At 41.5% G+C, this 20133-nt stretch overlaps 2 protein-coding genes across 6 annotated transcripts in view; one reads left to right on the forward strand and one right to left on the reverse strand.

Moving 5' to 3' along the window:
- Positions 1-3028, reverse strand: part of atp8a1 (ATPase phospholipid transporting 8A1) — a 116091-nt gene extending 113063 nt beyond the window's left edge. For all 5 annotated transcript variants that reach the window (XM_019869885.1, XM_019869883.1, XM_019869884.1 and 2 more), the window contains exon 1: positions 2677-3028. In XM_019869885.1, the coding sequence (XP_019725444.1) occupies positions 2677-2725 (49 nt within the window). In that variant the 5' untranslated portion in view covers positions 2726-3028. The remainder of the gene's footprint in view (positions 1-2676) is intronic.
- Positions 3029-8587: 5559 nt separating this feature from the next.
- Positions 8588-17492, forward strand: grxcr1a (glutaredoxin and cysteine rich domain containing 1 a). The gene is made up of 4 exons (XM_019869676.1): positions 8588-9802; positions 13900-14139; positions 15218-15283; positions 16923-17492. Exons 1-4 carry the CDS (start codon positions 9425-9427, stop codon positions 17100-17102), a joined length of 864 nt encoding a protein of 287 aa, XP_019725235.1. The 5' UTR covers positions 8588-9424; the 3' UTR covers positions 17103-17492.
- Positions 17493-20133: the final 2641 nt, after the last annotated feature.

Genomic DNA, 20133 nt, shown 5'->3' on the forward strand with positions numbered 1-20133 from the left:
ACCAAACAAATTTAGAGTGGTCCTTCGAGGATGCCGTAAATCAGGGGACCCCAAACACCGGTCCGCAGACTGGTACCGGTCCGCAGGGCATTTGGTACCGGGCCGCACAGAAAGAACTTGCCTGAATTCCGTTTTATTTATTTCAGAATACGAAAGATGTTTTATTTTGAAAAATTACCGGATTCTCCGTTACATCCGTCTGTGTCACGCTTGACACACGTCAAGCCACGCTTCTCCGTCACGTGACCGATTACGCTAAAAACAAAACGCCGGAGCTCGCAAAATGAGTAAAAAAAACTGCTGGAGATCGCAAATGACGGCGGCCTTAAAAGTACGTTCGAGACAACTGGATTAAAGTTTTGGCTGAATACTCTGAGATCACCACAATAGCACTGTTGCTATTTCCGACATCCTACCTGTGTGAGGCGCGGGTTTTCTGCAGCAACGGCGACTAAAACAAAATTACGAAGTAAACTGGATATAAACCACACACTTGAGGTGTCATTGTCTCCTATTACCCCGAGATGGGACCGTCTGGTTGCAGAAAATCAAGCTCGGTGCTGTGGTGAGTCGTCATTTTCATGCACTTTGAATTTGCGTTGTATCGTATTTTGAAGGCATTAAATATTACCATTGCGATCAGAGTGTTGCGGCCAGATTAGACGCTCCTTGTGTTTATTATTATATTTGGAAAACACCACAGTTTTCATGCAGCTCATGCCATATTATTTTGTTGTATTATTTCCGCCACACCTTAAATGCCGGTCCCTGAAAATATTGTCTGACATAAACCGGTCCGTGGAGCAAAAAAGGTTGGGGACCCCTACCGTAAATGACCAAAATTGACTAATGGCTGCAATATTTGCCTGAGACTGCGGTTATCGCAAATGCCGTTCCACATACAGAGAGAAACACACACATTATATAATTAGTATGCACCATATGACTTTCTATTATTGTTCCCCGGAGATGCTGTAAGTTATTGCTCCTGTCCAGTAACATCAGGGATCAGAGGAGGTAAACAAAATAGAGATGAAGCATTTCATAAAACATTCACAAACATGCACGGCTTCAATATGCACAACAAACTACAGTAGCCATTTTGGTCACACGCATATAAATGTCTGCAATTAGTTCATGGATCCTCTTTTTGAGCATCTGCATCATTTTCACCCTGCAGTGGAAAGTTACTGGTGCAGCGAAGGGTCCCAGAGAGAAGCACAATGGCTATGTTGTATGTGTTGTATATGTCAATGTGTGGTGTGTATAGTGTGTACTAATGTGTGTGTGTGTGTGTGTGTGTGTGTGTGTGTGTGTGTGTGTGTGTGTGAGCAGACACTTGTTAATGTGCTGTCAGGCTTGAGGTAGTGATGTTGTCTGGGCTGTGTGGGCCCGAGAGCCAGTGCTGGGCTTTCCCACTTTGCATGGGCAAGAACCAGGTCAGGTGCATGCTACATTTGGTTCACTTCAAGTGGCATCACGAGACACACACACACACACACACACACACACACACACACACACACACACACACACACACACACACACACACACACAGTCACTAATTTGAGGGGTGTCATCAGGGAGACATAGTTTAATTATTTCAGTAGTGTGTGTTAGAGCATTTTAGTAATGTGTGTGAGCAAGAAAAACAATCCGTAGGCTGTGAGTTTGAGTGAAAAACTGTTCAGTAAAGTGTGAGAGGACATTTTAGTTGTTTGTGTGAGCATTTCAGTTGCTAGTGAAAATGTTTCAGCAGTTAAGTGTGTGAGTGAAAACATTTTCAGTAATGATGCAAGAGCGTTTTCGTGGTGTCTGGCAGCATTTTAGTTGAGTGTGAGAGTGTTTGATTTGCGTATGTTAACAAAAAATAATTCAGAAGAATGTGAGAGCCTCAGTGTGTGTGTGGGTGACAACATTCTCTGTAGTTAGGGTGAGGTTGTATGTGAAAGTATTTGAGTAGTATGGGTTTGAAAACAGTTTTAGTAACGTTTGTGAATATATTTTCAAAGCTGTGTGGGACAGTGTTTTAACTTTGTGAAAGTGTCTGAAAATGTATCTTTGTGGAAAAAAAAAAGTACCGTAAGTAAGAGTGGTTAACTAGCATGTCGAATATGTTGAATAGTGTGAGAGCTATATAAGCGTTGGAGTTGTGCATCTTAGCAAACAAAATTCAGTGTGTGTGAGAGCGTGAATACAGAGTGTGAGCAATAACATTCTCTATAGTTTGAAGCGAGTGCAAGTTAAAGCAGTTTCAGTAGTGTATGAGAGTGTTTCAGCATTGAATAGTGTATGTGAGGGAAAAAAGTAAGTGCTTTTCAGGAGCTTATTTGTGAGCAAAAACATTTTCAGTCGTGTGTATGAGCAGGGAAGGAAAATGCACTCGGGTGTGTGAGTATGTTTCCAGGACTATGTGTGAGAGGAAATCCTAAATTACGTCCCTGACGGTGTCTCATATACTATTGTGGCTATTCTTGTGCTGAGTACAATGGAAAGCGTGGTAATAAACCGAAATTAAATGTTTAACATCAAATATAAAGACGGACTTTATCGTGAGACTTGGTGAGCTCATTCTCGTCTTATGTGATTACTTTTGCCCTCACCAGGAAATAAGCACAAAATGCGGACTAGTATTTGCATATCAAAATACATTGTGTTTCTATGAATTCTACATACCGTCCGCCCGCGTTCGAAGATCCGACATGGTTCTCTGGACGGGCGGCATCTCCTCACGCTGAGCCGGGCGACGGCACCTGTCAGGCGGCCGCGGCTGCACAGTCGAGACCCCACTGACAGCTTCTCCGAGAACGTCAGTATAGTGAAGAAAGGGGCGGGAGTGGTAAAATACGGCCTTGATTTCCCTCCCACGCAGAGCTGTGATTGCTAGCGTGGGCGTGGAGGTCGGGAGCCTTCCTTTCCTGTGTTCGTGTTTCCCCGCGGCATCCCCGTAGTCGCTACGGCCGGTCGGACCTCCTCGACAAGTCGCCGCGGTTCAAGCTCGACTGCATCTGCCGTAAAGCGACGCAGGGGAGGCTGTGGCTTCTTGCTCGTCGGATCGTACCACTCTCAGCCGCAATGGGGGTGGAATATGGTGACGGAGCACAAAGCCTATTAAAAAGTTTCTGTTTTAGTCGCGAATAAAGTTGCAATGTCACATTCTTGACAAGATTAGACTTAAATTGTCCTCACCATTACTCGTAATTATCAATGAATTGTTTCTTTAAGTGCTGGTTGGTCTTGAGCGACCCCCTCTGGCGGTTGTTTTTGTGCACAGGTTGAAATGAACTCGTACACATGTTGGGGTTGACTGTGACTTCAGTACAGTACATCGTTAATACATTGTATGTATTTCTTTTCTCCTCCTCACCTCATGTTTCTGTTTTCATTACACCATCACATCAAGACGTTTTCATGTATTCTCGTTTTATGGCATCACAAAAAATGTTGTCATGCCCAGATCATCCAGCCATTTTTCTCATTTCATCTCATCACCTGAACACAATTTCTCTCATGTCCTTATCACATCGCAAAGATCTCTCTCCTGTTTTTATTCTACCGCCGACCAATTTTGTCTGCAAAGTAATTTGTGCTTTCATGACAGCAAAGATCGGTTTCTTTCTTGTCCTCGTCACATCCCATAAATCTCCAAACTGCAGTTTCTCATCACGGACATACACAGTACAGTATATAAGTGAACTAAGCAAGCTCAGCATAGCGTTCCATTGTGAAAAGTATTTTTGCTTATGTACAGTACAGACTGGCGTTTACATGCAAATCACCAACAGAGGAGCACATAGTGCAGCAGCAGCACCGCTGCAGTTGCTTGCGAGAATTGCAAGGTTTACGCACACACACACACACACACACACACACACACACGCACACACACACACGCACACAAATACACGCACACGTACGCACACACACGCACGCACGCGCACACACACGTAGTTCTCAAAAGTTCACACTGTACATGCATGCTTTTAATCATGCAAATTATACCACTTTTTATAGTACAGTGATTGTATATTGCTTACTTATGTCCAGGTTATACATGAATTTGCAAAAGAAGGGATTTACTATAAGTGTGATTATTTATACTCACACTGCCTTGCTAAATAATGAATAGTCAGCGTATTAGGTGAAGATGTCGAAGAAGAAGCATATTTTTAACCACTGTAAACTGTGAGTGTATGTTAACATAACAAGACGAAGAGCGTCTACATCTGGAGATAAGGAGAAGATCTCCACAAATCTCCTCCTCCTCATTTTCCTAAGATTGCCCGCGTTTTCCCCCCACGCCACCTAATTCAACATCAGTTCGCCACCATTAGGATGAGACTCTGTGGTTCCCGCGGTTGCCAGGCAACAGTGACAAGAAGCCTGCCTCCTGTACGGCGTGTTTCGGAGTGTGTGTGCGCCCGCGTGTGTGTGTGCGTGTGTGTGTGTGTGTGTGTGTGTGTGTGTGTGTGTGTGTGTGTGTGTGTGTGTGTGTGTGTGCTTGAAAGCAATGGCTTTTATGTTTTATAGCACATGGGATGACACGGATGACGAATTTAAACAGGCGTTGGCGTTTCTACTCCTACTATACAGTGGATATAAAAAGTCTACGCACCGCTGAGCAAGAGACCACAAAAATCATTTCAAAACTTTTCCCATTATTAGTGTTAAGGCTATAATGATAATGGCAATATCGCAATATGAAAATTGCTACGATATCGTCGTCATGTAATGAAATTGAAAGCACATCTGTTAAATAGGCCAAGTGATTTTCCATTTGTGCAGTTCTATTACCCGCTGGTGGTTAGTTTATTAGTGTAGTTTAATTTGAGTTAGGCATGTTTTGGCCAGGGCGGCCCGTGGGCCAGGCCAGTGGTTAGCGCATCGACCTCACACTGCAGAGGAACCGGGTTCAACCCCGGCTCCGGCCTTCCTGTGTGGGGTTTGCATGTTCTCTCTGGGCCTGTGCGGGTTTTCTCCGGGTACTCCGGTTTCTTCCCACATTACAAATACATGCATGGCAGGCTGATTGAACACTCTAGTCTAAATTGTTCCTAGATGTGAGTGTGAGCGTGAATGGTGGTTCATCTCTGTGTGCCCTGCAATTGGCTGGCAACCGGTTCAGGGTGTCCACCGCCTACTGCCTGAAGACAGCTGGGACAGGCTCCAGCACCTCCTGCGATTCTTGTGAGGATAGAGCGGATTGGAAAATCGATGCATGTTTTGGCGATCTACGTTTAAGACCCAACTCACACATTTCTTGTACTTCTCTAAAATATATATTTAAAAAAACACTTTTGAAGGTGATTAATTTTCATCAAATACTGTATGTAGAAACATGAAAACTCAAATTTTCCTAGTTGTTTAAAAAAAAAAAAAAAAAAAAGCTTTCACAGGTACCTCAGTATTGTGACCCATAAAAACAAACGAACAAACAAAAGCACTTTCATCGTATGCAAAAACATATGGAGATGAACTCCCCCACCCAACTTTTGATATAACTTATATGGCGCTTTCACAACAGTCAAAGCTGTAACACAGTGTTGTACACAAAACAACGATAACAATACAAGCATGCATGACACCACTCGCACCTGTGACAAACCGAGTTTGAATTGAACCGAGGATTAGTGCAATAAAACATTTTTCCAAGTTGTGTTTACTTTCTGGAAGAGTACAGTGTTGCTTTTTTAATGATTTTGCGACTCTTCAACACGATATATGTTGGAAATTACACGAAAGGCAATGTAAGATGCATCATTCTGGCCCAGGGCCTAACACTGTTGGAAATGATTGGGCCCTGTGACACGAAGCTGTTTTGAGTTGCACTCTGCCCTCTTGTGGCTGCTTAGAATGACCAACTGACCTCAAAAAGCTAGGCAACAAATCTAATGAGAACACGTGGTCTCGTAAAATCCAACAATAATGTGTGGTAGAGTCTAACAAGAACATAATGTGTCTCAAAATTGGCCAGTAGAAAAATGTGCTATAATCCAGCCAATCAGCAAAGGAGTACGATTCTAGTTATGGGGAAAAAAAGTTTTAATTGACTATATCAATTTGTGAGGGGGGGCGGGGGGACTAAGAGTAATACTTTTCTGACTGTCAATCAAAACTCTGAGCTCTTATTGGATCCCATTAGATCTGGCAAGCATACAGAATAAAGTTCGAACATTTTCTGAAAGATGTTAAAAAGGTGCGGAACAATCTCTGCTCGACTAGTGGGATTGTGTCAAATCAAACCTGGCTGGTGTGAAACAACACTGAGTGACAGTGAAGAGCTTCTCGCGTCAGTGGGGAGGGGATAACGGAAGAAAGCACTTCACCATGATATTGAAATGAAAAGGATTTGTAAAGAGCACGACTAATTTATTCCAACTGTAAGAAAAGTCCACACGTCTGCCGTGTATGACTGGAGCATAAGCGGCTTCATTCAGAATAACGTTCTTAATTTCATCCAGTTCCAAAGATAGTAGAAAATATATATGACATATTATAGAAATGTGGCACAGTATTCAACTGGTCAGCATGTCCGCCTCACAGTGTAGAGGTGCAGGGTTCGAGTCCGGCTCCGGCCTTCCTGTGTGGAGTTTGCATGTGCTCCCTGTGCCTGCTTGGGTTTTCTCCGGGTACTCCGGTTTCCTCCCAAATTTCAAAAACATGTATGGCAGGTTAATGGAACATAATGTGATTGTGAGTGCGGCTGGTTTTTCATCTACGTATGTATGTGTGGTTCTTACACCAGCATCATACCGCAGAACTCACATGAAGTGATGCTGTCACCACTCTGAGTTGAGGTGTCATGTCTCAGCTGGGAGCTGCATCAACTCACATCACATGCACACACAAACACATCATAAGTAAACAGTAGAATGGAACCTTAGGAAACAAGTTTAATTCGTTCATTGTATAAATCAACACATTGAACGAAGATTACGCTGCTCAACAGCAAATTTCAATCAGTGATGGCTTCATGTGTCCCTAAATAGATTTTTTGATGCTGGTTTCAAAATCTCTTTCCTTTTATTTCTAGCGCATCAGGTTTTTGAAATATTTTTATTTTGTGTTTTTTAGGTTTGACGAATTAAAGCTTGCTCAATATGGAGTTTACCGTGCGGTGCAATTTATAGTTATGCCACAAAAATCCACCTGTTGCTGAACATAACCCCTAATTTGTAAATATTACTAAATATGTTACTATTTAACATATGAGTGTTATTATGTTTGCCCTGCGATTGGCTGGCAGCCGGTTCAGGGTGTCCCTCGCCTACTGCCCGAAGACGGCTCGGATAGGCTCCAGCACCCCCCGTGACCCTTGTGAGGATAAGCGGATCGGAAAATAGATGGATGGATGGATGGATGTCTCATCGAACCGCTGCAATTTTGAATGTACGTTCACAAACATTGGTTGCTGGCTTTTTCTCGTACCGCGAATATTAATGCAGGTCCCTATAGTGTAGTGATTCACTGTTGTCTGGTGAAATAATCAGTGTTGTCTTTTAGTATTAGTCTTGCAAGAAGATGAGTGGTTGTGCAAAGTACACATACAGAATGCAGACTACAACATTGTCTGACTAAGTAAGTGACTGGGAAAAGACAGACTTACAAAGATAACCTTGGGCACTGAGCCTCATGCAGCTTAACCAAGACAGAGACTTTATTATTCGATCACGTGTAGCTACCTGATGTGCTTTATTTCCATTACGGTCGCATGCAACATCCTGTTGTATGTTTGTCATCACATGTTTCCATTAGTCTGCTGTGACATCACATTCTCAACACAACTTACAAGAAAGCAAAACACCTCTGGACACTCCAAAGTGTTTTGCTTTTTTGTGATGTGTATTTCTCTCATTGAGTCATTGCTAAAATCCAGGGGTGGCCCATTCTGGTATTTAGTCTGGCCCAGCAAGCATATACGTTATCACCAGTCCTGAAATATTTCTTCAGTTTATTTCAGTTTGAATAAGAAAAATATTTGAAAAAAAATAATTTTACACTTGCATCTAATGTATTTTATCCATCCATCCATCCATTTTCCAACCCACTTATCCTCACAAAGGTTGTGGGCGTGCGTGCTGGAGCCTATCCCAGCTGTCTTTGGGCAGTAGGTGGGGTACACCCTGAACTGGTTGCCAGCCAATCGCAGGGATTAATGTAGTTTATTCAATAATAATACAGACTTAATTTGTTCCATGACCATGCTAGTAACACAAAACAGTAGGTCCCAAATCATCATTCCCCAATGAAATAGAAAAACCCTTACCAGCAAGCTGTTACAGCCAGGGGCAGAGCTACATGGTGGCCAGGAGTAGACATGGCTACCCCTTGTCACTCTTTGCCCCCTCGCCCCCTCCCGGTCCACACCTCGGAGCACATTTTAATATGATATTTCTGCCATATTCACATGGATGCACTATTCTGAGACTCCTTGAGACTCTTTTTAAAAAATTTAATGTTAATTGCATATTTAAAGAATAAATGTACAATTGATCTGAATGCAAATTAAAATAAATACAGTATCTAATGTTAATAGTTAAAAGTTAATATTATTTTATTTTTAGTTTTTTTTGTCTATTTGTTTGTTTTAGTTAAAAATAATAAGTTCAAGAATTTTGGGGTAGGTCCACTGAACCTATGAGGATTGCCTGTGTACCTTTGTGTTCAAATAACCATTGCTAAAAGGGTTGGAACTATTGGAACATCGATGCTAGTTTCATGAATTATTCTATGATGCTTTGCATTGTTTGTTGGCATCATAGCTAGCGAAAGGCAAACTATGTGTAATTTTCTTTGATTCATGTTTAATTTGGCAGTGAATTTAAACTGGAAGTGGCAATAAATGCCTTGGAGCCTCTTTCAAAGGATTGGTCATCTTCCAAACTGCTGGTTGTTGTGAAGTGAGTTCAGTTTGCCAGCAACTAATTAAAAATATTTTCTTTTCATTCTTTCTTTCTTTCTTTCTCTTTTTTTAACCTCATCTCCCAATAATCTGACCCATCTGCCTGTATTCAAAATCCCCAAACCTTGGCAGGCCCTGATATATTTGTTCTTCGAATGATATGTTGCTGGAGGCAGGTGGGGTCAAAGTCAAGGATGTTCACTGGTTTGATTAAAGTGCACCATGGCAGTCCATTAAAAGTCGTGTGTCAAAGCTTGGGTGAAAACTGTGTAAAAACCAGATGCATAATGCACGCAACGCGATCGCCTTACCTTGCCGGCCGGGTTGCCGTGGCAACAGCACATGCATAATTGAATAGCAGCTGAGTGTGACTTGAAGGCAGCTTAGGCTGGCGGCCCTTTTTTAGATCGGATTAATAGGCGCTGGTAAATCCATGGCAAACTCAACTCGGAGCGAGAAGGAGGGGGCCGCCCTGCCAAATTGTGCACCGTGATGTCAAGTGGAACATAGGGACGCTCCAAAATGGACGGGACGGTGGTGGAGGGTCAGGCCAAGACCCTGAAGCGGGTGAGGTTTCGAGTGGCTTCGGGGAGCAGCGGTCGCGTGCTAAAGGAGATGTTCAAAGACGAGGGGCCCTGCGACTCGCTCGACTCAGACTGCACCAGCAGCTCGGCGACCAGCGGGGACGGGGCCCCCTATGGCGGGTACTTGGGGTCTGAGCTGGATGACAGTGAAAGCGAACCTGACGAGCTACTGGTGTACGCTGCCGGGGCTGCCAAGGACCGGACGTTCACCTCCAAAAGGGTCAACATCCTCAGCAAGAATGGCACTGTAAGAGGGGTCAAGCACAAAGTCAGCGCGGGTCAGACGCTCTTTGAAAACCTCTCCCATTGCAACAGTGTAAGTCTTGCTTATTACCACCCTGCATGGGGAACTTAAAAAAATGCACCTGTTTCCTTTAAACTGAAAGTTTTTATATCAAGAATTTTTGGCATTGCAGACATTTTTTTATGGCAATACGCACACTTTTCATTGTATTGATGACCTTATTTTAATTTAATTAACATTTACATTTCAAAAAGAGATAAAATGATAATTACAAAAAAGTAATAATAATATGCTGGTTCAAATCCATAAACTTCGTGCATTATCAGATAGATGTCTCTTCAAGGATTTCGCAACTAGAGGAAGTGAAAGTTCATCAATGCCATATTGTGCCATGCAAATCTGTATTTTTTTTAAATATCCATATAGAATTTAGAATTAGAATCTTTATTGTCACTCCTCTATAATAATGTATGTTTTATGTCAGAGGCAATCCAATGGGTTATTTTCACTGGTGTGTGCGTGAGTGCGTGCGTGTGTGCGTGCGTGCATGCAGCGTGTATGTGTGTGTGTGTGTGTGTGTGTGTGTGTGTGTGTGTGTGTGTGTGTGTGCGAGCGTGCGTGCGTGGGCGGTTGTTAGTGTTGTTTTGGGAGCTTCTTAAAGTGACTCTAATCTGATGACAACAACCGTTTCTACCGAGGAAAAATATCTGGACTCATTTCCATGTAGTGGCCAGTCCATTAGGTACACATGCACAGTCCAAAATCAGCCGTGCCGTGTCAGGAATTCCTTTTTATAATTTTTTTTTTTTTAAAGACAATAATACTCAGTTTTAATTGAATGTCATCGAGGTCGTGTGTGTGTGTGTGTGTGTGCCCGCCACTATGCAATGAGGTCCGCCACTATGCAATGAGGTCCGCCACTATGCAAAGAGGTATGCTTAAGGTATTAGTGTTAAAATTGACTTTTATAGATTTTGCTTGTCACCTTCACAAAATTTCAAAGGGCCTTTCAACAGGAAAGTGTGACTTGGCAAGATTTCTTAAAAAATAGCCATAGCTCGCCTCAAAGCACCCACTGTACATAAGTACTCCCCTTATTCGACTGTTGCCAAGTAAATTAGGTGGTGGATAACAGAAGATGAATTGATTAATTGATGAATAAATTTGTGCAAATATTATTGACATCGCCAGTAACAAAAGACTCAGAAGCACTAATGTTACTGTTAGCTAGCTCCTCTTCACTTGCAAGATTAATGTGTGTCGTTATCACCCTCTTTATCACCAGTGCGAGTTCTCTTTGGGCCCTATTGGAACGATGACAACGTTTATGGCAGGTTGTGTCCAAACTCGGTTTTCAAGGGCTGATGTGCTGCCTGTTTTCCATCTCTGCCTGCTACAAAGACACCTGATTGAAATGATCTGGATCGTAATCTTGCTTCTTCAGAGGTGCTGAGGAGCTGATCCTTTGAATCAGGTGTATTTCAGCAGGAGATGGAACACAGGCAGCACATTGGCCCTTGACAACCGAGTTTGGCCACCCCTGATTCATGTGGTGAAAGGTTTTCAACATTTTTCTGCCACACACTCGATGAGTGAGACTGCTTTGCAAGGGACAGGCGTGTGGCGCGTATCAGTTAAAATTTTTGTTTTTATCAGCAAAAGAAAATGAAGAAATAAAGATACAATTTGCCCATTTAAAAAATATCACCACAAAATGTGAAATATAGCCATTTAGATTTTAGTAGCATAGCTTTGAGTGGAATACAAGGCAGGATACCTTCTTATTTTATTCATAGCCCACAAATGAAAAATACCTCAAAGTGCAATTTATGGCACATCCTTTTTAAACACGGAAAGTGAATTGCAAACCATCCTATGTACACATCATTTAAAAATAAAAGCAATAAAGCAAAGCAACAGCCATCAGACTACTTGCTATTGCCAGCCGAACACTCGTTGCTAGCAGCTCATGGCCGGCTGCTGGCCTGCGAAGAGTGGGGACTTAGGCCACTTAATACAGTACAATGATGGTGTAATTAACTTGCGGTTTCTAAAGGTCCTAAATTAGCAAGTGAACAAGATTTCGGGAAGGTGTTGTGTTAGTATTGGTAACAACTAGGTAATGGCAATAAAAATTGTGATAAGGCAAGCCGAAATGTCAAAAAGACAAGTCAGGCGAATGTTACTCCACCACACAGGCCAGCTTCAAAATAAAAGCCAATTAGGCTAATGCATTGTCATCAAGGTATTGTTTTAGTAAGCTTTTGTTATTATCTTAGCCTTTACATCTGTGGCGTGTTATGATATGAGTATGTTTGCAACTTGCTTAACATGTCTAATTGATGGTGCACACACCACATGAACTGTTGGTGGCAGGAAAAAAAATATCCTTTTTCATTAAAAAAATAAAATAAAATTACTGAAAGAGTTCATTTGAAGTACCAGTACACCGAGGATAACATTTAGACGGGCTGATAGAAGTACTGCATACCGGCCCACTTAAAGCACTGCTTTAAACTACTGCATTTTATCCTTGAAGACTTATGGTATTTCTTTATTTTTAAGCTAAACATACTCTTAACCAGTGTTACAATCTCAATAAAAAGTTACAAGTAGGAAAAGCCTACTAGAACATCTGAACTTTATTTGGTAATAATCAGAAGCACTTCAAATGGTGGCAGGTTTGTGCTGACTCATGTTGAATATACAATTCAATCTGATTGGCTCATTCTGAACACAGTGACATCTCCAGTTATAAGTGGGTGCATTACATTACTTTTCATGAGGTTTTTTCCAATTGAGGTCGAAAATTGAAATTATTTATCATAGTCTTATTTTGTTTATTTTGTTCACATAAACCTGGACTTTTTATATCTGCTGTACGTGTTAGCCACCAGGCCAACCGTTTTACCTGATTTCCGATCTACAGTACAAAGCAAAAACAAGGATTTTGATTACGACGTGATACATATTGACAATATAGTGGGTACACGAAAAGTGTAACAATTCTTTACTAAAACAAAGATAATCCCACTGTTAGTCTGCATATCGCTAATTCTCCTGAGCAATGAAACGCGCAGCTGTCTGTTCAGCTCGTGTCCCGCTCCCAGCAACAAGGTGCTCTTTGTACACTGCCCCGCTACAACAGAACGCAAAGTGCTGAGAATTCATTACCCTGATTAGTTTTTCTTGACACACTTACTGGAATGTATCATTAATCTTTAATTCCGTGCTGACCTTATCCTCTGTTGCGGCCTTTTATGCTTGCCAGACAAGTAGCTCCAGTACACAACAAACTTTCTCGCAGCACGCCAGTGCTGTGAGTGGAATTTATTGTAACTTGAATGGCACTGGGTAACGAGCTGACCTTCAGCAATGGCTTGAAAGGTGTATTTGAATCAGCACCCTCCAATCAAATTTATTGTAGGATAAATAAAATATTAATGCTAGTCTGGAAATATAAATAGATGTAAATCCATCCATCCAGTTCTGTAGATGTTCTCATCTACAGTGGCAGTTTTGTAAATGCAAACTCCACCCAAGAGCATTACCTCGAATGTATGTATATATGTTGGAGCCTATCCCAGCCATCTTCAGGCAGTAAGTGGGGGACAGCCTGAACCGGTTGCCAGCCAATCGCAGCGCACAGCGAGACGAACAACCATCTGCGCTTACACTCACACCTAGGGACAATTTAAAGTGTTCAATCAGCCTGCCATGCATGTTTTTGGAATGTGGAGGAAACCGGAGTACCCGGAGAAAACCCACACAGGCCTGGGGAGAACATGCAAACTCCACACAGGGAGGCCGGAGCTGGAATTGAACCTCTGCGCTGTAAGGTCAACACGCTAACCATATACAGTATATATACAGTAAATACACACACGCACGCACGCACGCACGCACGCACGCACACACACACACACACACACACACACACACACACACACACACACACATACTTAGTGTAAAAGTCAGATTTTTCTTTTAATGTTCATCAAGCAATAAATTATGAGTCGTGTCCATCCCTCTGAGAGAAATCAAGTGGCGCGCAATGAAATACCTTTGGCACCCTTGAGAGATCCTTGCTTTTCCAGAATGAAACACATGGCAGCACACAGGTGAAACAAAACATAATTTGTAAATGACAACCTTCATCTTGTCCTCAGGTGGAGTTATTGCTGGAGTTTGGTCGGATGGTGATCTACACCACCAGCTTCCGTGTGGTGAGAACCACATTCGAGCGCTGCGAGCTGGTGCGCAAGATCTTCCAGAACCACAGGCTGAAGTTTGTGGAGAGGAACATTGCTCTGGACAGCGACTACGGCAAGGAGCTGGCGGAGCGCTGCAAGCGGGTGGGAGAGCCTCCATCGCTGCCTGTGGTTTTCATAGACGGACACTACCTTGGGGTCAGTGTTTTACATATGGGACACCTTTGTGGTGGGAGTGCAATTATTAGTATTAGTACCTTAATATACCTGTACATTATATATATATATATATAGAGTGTGTGTGTAAATAAGTTCAGTGCAGTCCACAATGTTTAAATATCATTGTTTCATGAAACATGAAAAGTTAAAGTGATAATGGCCAATTCTCGGTTGCAATAACTGTAATCCGATTCATGACTTACTGACTCACGTTTACGCCTGACTTGTTTGGTAGAATTTTGTTAAGGTGTCATGGTGAAGGCTTAAAAGACTGCAAGTGTTTTGTCGATAAACAATTCTAATGGAACCAGATGAATAAACTGTCTTTAATACTAATTCATGGTTCACTGTTATTTTAGCATAAGACAAACCTGTCGGACCAAACCATTTATTCGAAATACATCTGATATTGTTTATTGTAATTCACACTCATATTGCTTGTATTCAGGGGCGGAGCTCCAGGGTGGCTATGGCCACGCCCAGACCTCAGGGAAAAATTTTGATATCTGCGATATTTCTGCCATTTTCACATGGATGCAGTATTCTTAGATCCCATCATTTTTATTGTTCTATTTGTTTATTGTTGTAATAGAATTACCAGTGTCTAATATATTTTAAACGAGTGAGTGCCACTGTTATGCACCCATAGTGGTGAATGCAATAATTTAATGTTTTGTCATTTCAAATTCATGTTCAGTTTAGTCCAATTGCTAACACAATAAAATGACATGCATAAGTTATTCATTTAAAGTGACAGATAGAGCAAAACTTGTTCTCAAGTCTGTAAAATTACACACACATTTCTGTTTTATGCACATTCCATAATTCAAAATAGATTTTTTTTTTCAATGCACTGAGCGTGGTCCTAAGCCTGAGACACAAAATAGTCCCGTTTGCCGTTTTACAAAATTGCCTTTCAAAATGGCACTACTTGAGCTCACAGGACACATCAAGCGCTTTCATCTTGTAACCCCAGTCCAAAACTGGCTTGCTGACATCACACACTTTCCTCAGTATTTCTGATTTATGCATTTTATACAACTGTATTTTCTTTCAGGGTGCTGAGAAGATACTGAGCATGAATGAATCAGGAGAACTACAAGATCTTTTGACAAAAATTGAGGTTAGTTTTCAAATCTGAACATATGCACACGTACACACACGTGTCATCAATAAAACATGAGCAGTGTAAAAGATTAGCACAGCCAATAAGTGACCATCAATAATGGAGTGCCTGTTGTTGACTTGGCTCCCAACACATTAACTCCCCAACTCCAATGCACAACACAGTACATTGTTGTACACACTTCTATCATGTACGTGATTTGATATATTTTATTCGAAATGCTGAGATTTAGGTGTCTGTCCAGCACAGAGATTTGATTGAGAGTACAAGGATTTTTTTTTTTGAAAACTCAGTGACAGAAAGCATGTGGGCTGGAGATTTGAGCTGGCCTGGCCCCTTTAGAGCGCCTCGTTGTGGCCAAGTGGCAAAGCCTTTCGGCAAACCAATAGGATATATTCCAACCAGCAGAGGCTCAAAATATGTAATTATGTGTAGGTGTAACCCGCTAAGCAGTTTAAGTAAGAAATCAGTGTTATGAGTCTATCAACTGGAACTTAGACAATTTGGACAAGCATCAGAAGAACCCAGATTCTTATAGAGCCATACGTTTGAGCAACACAGATTAACAGTTGCATATATAGTTTCAAAAATTAGAAAAAACAATTGGTATGAAAAATAATACATTAAAAAAAATGTGCGCAGCAAAAAGAAGAAGGAAAAAAAGTTCAGTCTTTGAAACTTAATAGTTGGGGCCCTTAGTAAATCTTGACAGTTCACTTGTCCCTGTGTGATCATAAATATATGAAGAAATGTTTGAGAAACGTGAGTGAAATAGAAAAGGGGAAAAAATGTTCCTCGATATGTAACTCCTGTCCAACCAGCGTTTGGACCAACTTTTCAAAACTGTTTCATGCTAACAATGATAGCTGCGTCACGTAACTCTGCAAAAGAAGCGGGAAGACCCGAAAGCCAACCTAAACTGACCTCTCAACCACAGGCTGAACGTAACATACAGTGCTTCTTATTGGTCAATGAAACGATGCCATCTATTGCACTTGTGAAAATTCGATTTTTCGGAAAAAAAAAAAAGATATAATTATCTTAGTCTCTTTTTCCCCATTTGCTTTAAATGTAGGTTTTATTTCTTAATTAAAATAGATTTGAATCTGGATTACATTGGTTTACGAAATATTTAAGTTGAAGTAGCATCCACTTTTCCAGGTCTTAGTACAAGTATTTGATTGTCAGTTGAAAGCGGTAATCAAAACGTATTCAATGAACATGGAGTTCAAGAGCAGAAAAAAGTCTGATTTTTCATAAACTTGAAGCCTCACTATTTACACTTAACATATTAGTAATTCAAATTTTGCAGGGTTTTCAACAATACTCTTCATCCCTGTGGTGTGTCAAATTTACAAATTTGTTTTTACTTTACAGAGTGAAATAAGTATTTTCATTGACACCAGAGTAGATTTTTTTTCCCACAAAAATCCAAAATTTTACTTAAGTACAGAATAGTACAGTTTCTTCCTCCTCTGTTACAGAAATAACACAAAAATATGTGGTTCAGCAAATACTTGTTGGGTTCGACAGAGAAAATTGTGAATGGTGGTATCGCGAATGAACGGACAGTGTGTGTTGAGCGTGCCATGATCCCGAATAAATTGGAGACATATTTTACGGGTCTTCCCTACAGAGGGTGCAGTACCCCGAGACGTGCCAGAGTTGCGGAGGCTTCGCCTTCGTCCCGTGCCCGACGTGCCATGGCAGCAAAATGTCTGTGTTCCGCAACTGCTTCACGGACTCCTTCAAAGCCCTCAAGTGCACTTCCTGTAACGAGAATGGATTGCGGCCTTGTGGGAGCTGCAGCCAGTGAGCAAATAAGCATGTGAAGTGCCTGAACACATCTCTTCTCTTCCAGGGACCCCCACCCCAAAAATGACTTTCCTACTCATTTGCCATTGTGAAAACATTTTTTGTAATGAAACATGTACTTTACGTTTTGTGCGTTTGTTCAATATGTGATTTACATTAAAGAAACAAGAAGCTTCTGTTATCAATTTATCATAGAAATCACATCACGTTAGAGCTAATACATCACATCGCAACCATCACATACCATACGAAAATTTCCTATTTTGTGGCTGGAGTAATTCAGGGATGACATTAATCTAGTTGGATGAAGAGTTAGGTGCTTTGTGGCTAAAAAGTATTAATGCAAATACTTGTCTTTCAGCATTTGCACAATAAAAAAATATGAACAGCATTAGTGGAAATGCTTTTTCTTTTTTTTCTGCATTCATTGTCTTATGTACAACCAAAAGACAGTGAAATATCGGTTGAACTTGTCTCTCAGTATTTGCAACAAGTATTTTTGGGCAAGCAAGACTGTTAGGGTGAATGCATGACTCTTGGCACTCTGATTACAAATATTTTGTTTGTTTTTGTCAGTGTTGGCTCTCAGTATTTACAAAACAGGAAAATATTTTTGAGGAACAACAACACTGGTGTAACTTGTGTATTATTATTACTATTTACACAAAATGGCCTTTACAAGATTGTGAATCTTTCAGCTGTCACAGAAAAGCAAACAATTACTGGTCTCACACATGCTTGTCTTTCAGTACTCACATAAAAGACAGTATCTCAGCATCTAACCCAATTTTTCTTTTTTTTACACAGTAGCTTATTAGTGTGAATGTCTTTCAAATTATATGTAACCAAAATAGCACATGTAGATGATTGTCTCTCAGCATTCACCCAGTATATACATTTTCATTTACCCCAAACAAAATCAAAATTAATACTTGTCTCTCAGCATACACAGAAAAAAATATATATTTTCGACACAATTGAGGAGTGTGTAAATGCTGAAAGACGAGCATTCTGTTAGCCCATTGTGCCCTTCCAGCCACTGAGGAAAATAACGTACACGAAATAGCTGAGATGCTCAATACATTCAAGCTCTCAGCATACTATCATAAGGTTCGGCAATGTTTCAGCATCTCCTTCCATAAGTGGGTCATATTCCAGTCGTCATTCTTAAAAAATGGGAGCAGAGGGGAGACACAAAAAAATCGTCTTTGTTTGCTGTTCTTGGGAAAGAAAAACAGGGATGATGTCACCAACGGATGTCCATCTCTCTATGCTGTCATAGCCCTGTACAATGCTGCTTGAACATGAGCACACAAGGCAGCACCGTAAAGAGGCTAAAAGCGTAGAGCATGTGAGGAAGAGGAGGAAGAAGAGGTCCGCCATTAACACGTTGTTGTTTTCCTCTCTGACGAGAGTAGTCACGTCGAGGAAAAAAACATCTTCCTTGCATGGTGAAGATGGAGGAAGGTTTGACGGGCAATGTGATGAGTGATGGATGCCGGGATGGGTGGAAGGGGGTGCACCGAGACTGCGCCCCCATCAGATGGGGGTTGGGGGGGCGATGGAGAGAGAGAGAGTGAGAGAGTATCCAACGCTCGTCAATGACGTAAAAATGGAGCCGGCAAGACGCATTTACGCACGCGTTCTAGTCTCATCAAAAAAGCAAAAAAACTGTTGTTCTCACGACGGAACGCGCGCGCACAGACAAAATTTGCAGACGCGTGGAACACGATAACGAGAATGGTGGTGAGGTCCAGCTACCGTGGCGACCGTCAAGTTTGGCGATGGTGGTTCAAAATGCGCAGACGGCTCGGACATTTTTTAATGACGTCAACGCCTCCTCCTCGAGCCATGCGCGTCCTGCTCTTCAAGGACAATTGTGCCATCTGGAGGTTTTTCTTGGAAGGCCACGTTCAATCACACTACGAATGAATGAATGAATGAATGAATAAATAAAAATGGTCACGTGTTGGGCGGCACGGTCGGCATCACGTCCCTTTCAAACAGCAGAGGTGTAGGGTTCGATTCCAGGTCCCGGCCTTCCTGTGTGGAGTTTGCATGTTCTCCCCTGTGCCTGTGTAGGTTTTCTCCGGGTACTCCGGTTTCCTCCCACATTCCAAAAACATACACGGGAGGTTAATGGAACGCTCTAAATTGTCCCTAGGTGTGATTGTGAGCGCTTATGGTTGTTCGTCTATGTGTGCCCTGCGATTGGCTGGCAACCATCATACTGTACAGGCCTAAATCTTAACTAAGCCCTATGTATATACTATACATCGGTTTTTGAAATGTATAGTCATACCTGTAGTCATAAAGTGTGGCAAGACATTTGCAGGTTGACCTTGAACTTCTGTAACTGAGCTTTCATTACAAAATGTTTTTTTTTTTTTTACATCATGACACTTCTATTGAAAAAGAATATTCTTTAAATAATCATACACATTTCTTGCAAAGTACTGTATTCACAAATGTATTTTTTCCCGTGTTTTTGAAAGAGTTTATAACTATGTACTGTATTCAGGTGCTAAAAACAAGAAAGCTTTCAAAACGTATTGTGTTCCCATTTTAATGTTTTCAATATTATTTAACAGGATGGTAACAAGTTCAGCACCCACAGATTCACCTATGCCTGCCACAGTAAAGTCCCACCCAGCCTGACGTAAGATCGCCTCACTCTGTGTGTGTGTGTGTGTGAGAGAGAGAGACACTTAATAGGCCTACTACTGGTATTGGCTGGCGACCAGTCCACACTGAACCCTGTCTCTCGCCCAGCTGGAACTGGCTTCAGCTCAGTCGTGAGGACAAGCAGTGTGGAAAATGTATGGATGGATACTGATTGTGGATGAAGTTTAGAGTTATGTCAAACTGTACAGAGATGGACAAAATATTTTAAACAGCTCACAGCATGATGAAGTTCAGTTTTCACACCACTACAAACTACAACCACAATAAATATGCTGTTAAACGAATCTCCCAATTATAAATTGGCTGAGTGACATTATTCGATTAGAAACTGAAATCAAAGGACATTG

The sequence above is a fragment of the Hippocampus comes genome, unplaced genomic scaffold (genome assembly GCF_001891065.2).
Source record: "Hippocampus comes isolate QL1 unplaced genomic scaffold, H_comes_QL1_v1.1 scaffold9, whole genome shotgun sequence".
In the NCBI taxonomy this organism is placed as follows: Eukaryota; Metazoa; Chordata; class Actinopteri; order Syngnathiformes; family Syngnathidae; genus Hippocampus; species Hippocampus comes.

What these genes read in the sequence shown, in the direction of transcription:
- grxcr1a (XM_019869676.1), top strand. Translation starts at nt 9,425, where the DNA reads ATGGACGGGACGGTGGTGGAGGGTCAGGCCAAGACCCTGAAGCGGGTG. An exon ending in ACCTCTCCCATTGCAACAGT is followed by an intron (nt 9,803 to 13,899) that starts GTAAGTCTTGCT and finishes TCTTGTCCTCAG; the next exon opens with GTGGAGTTATTGCTGGAGTT. An exon ending in TAGACGGACACTACCTTGGG is followed by an intron (nt 14,140 to 15,217) that starts GTCAGTGTTTTA and finishes ATTTTCTTTCAG; the next exon opens with GGTGCTGAGAAGATACTGAG.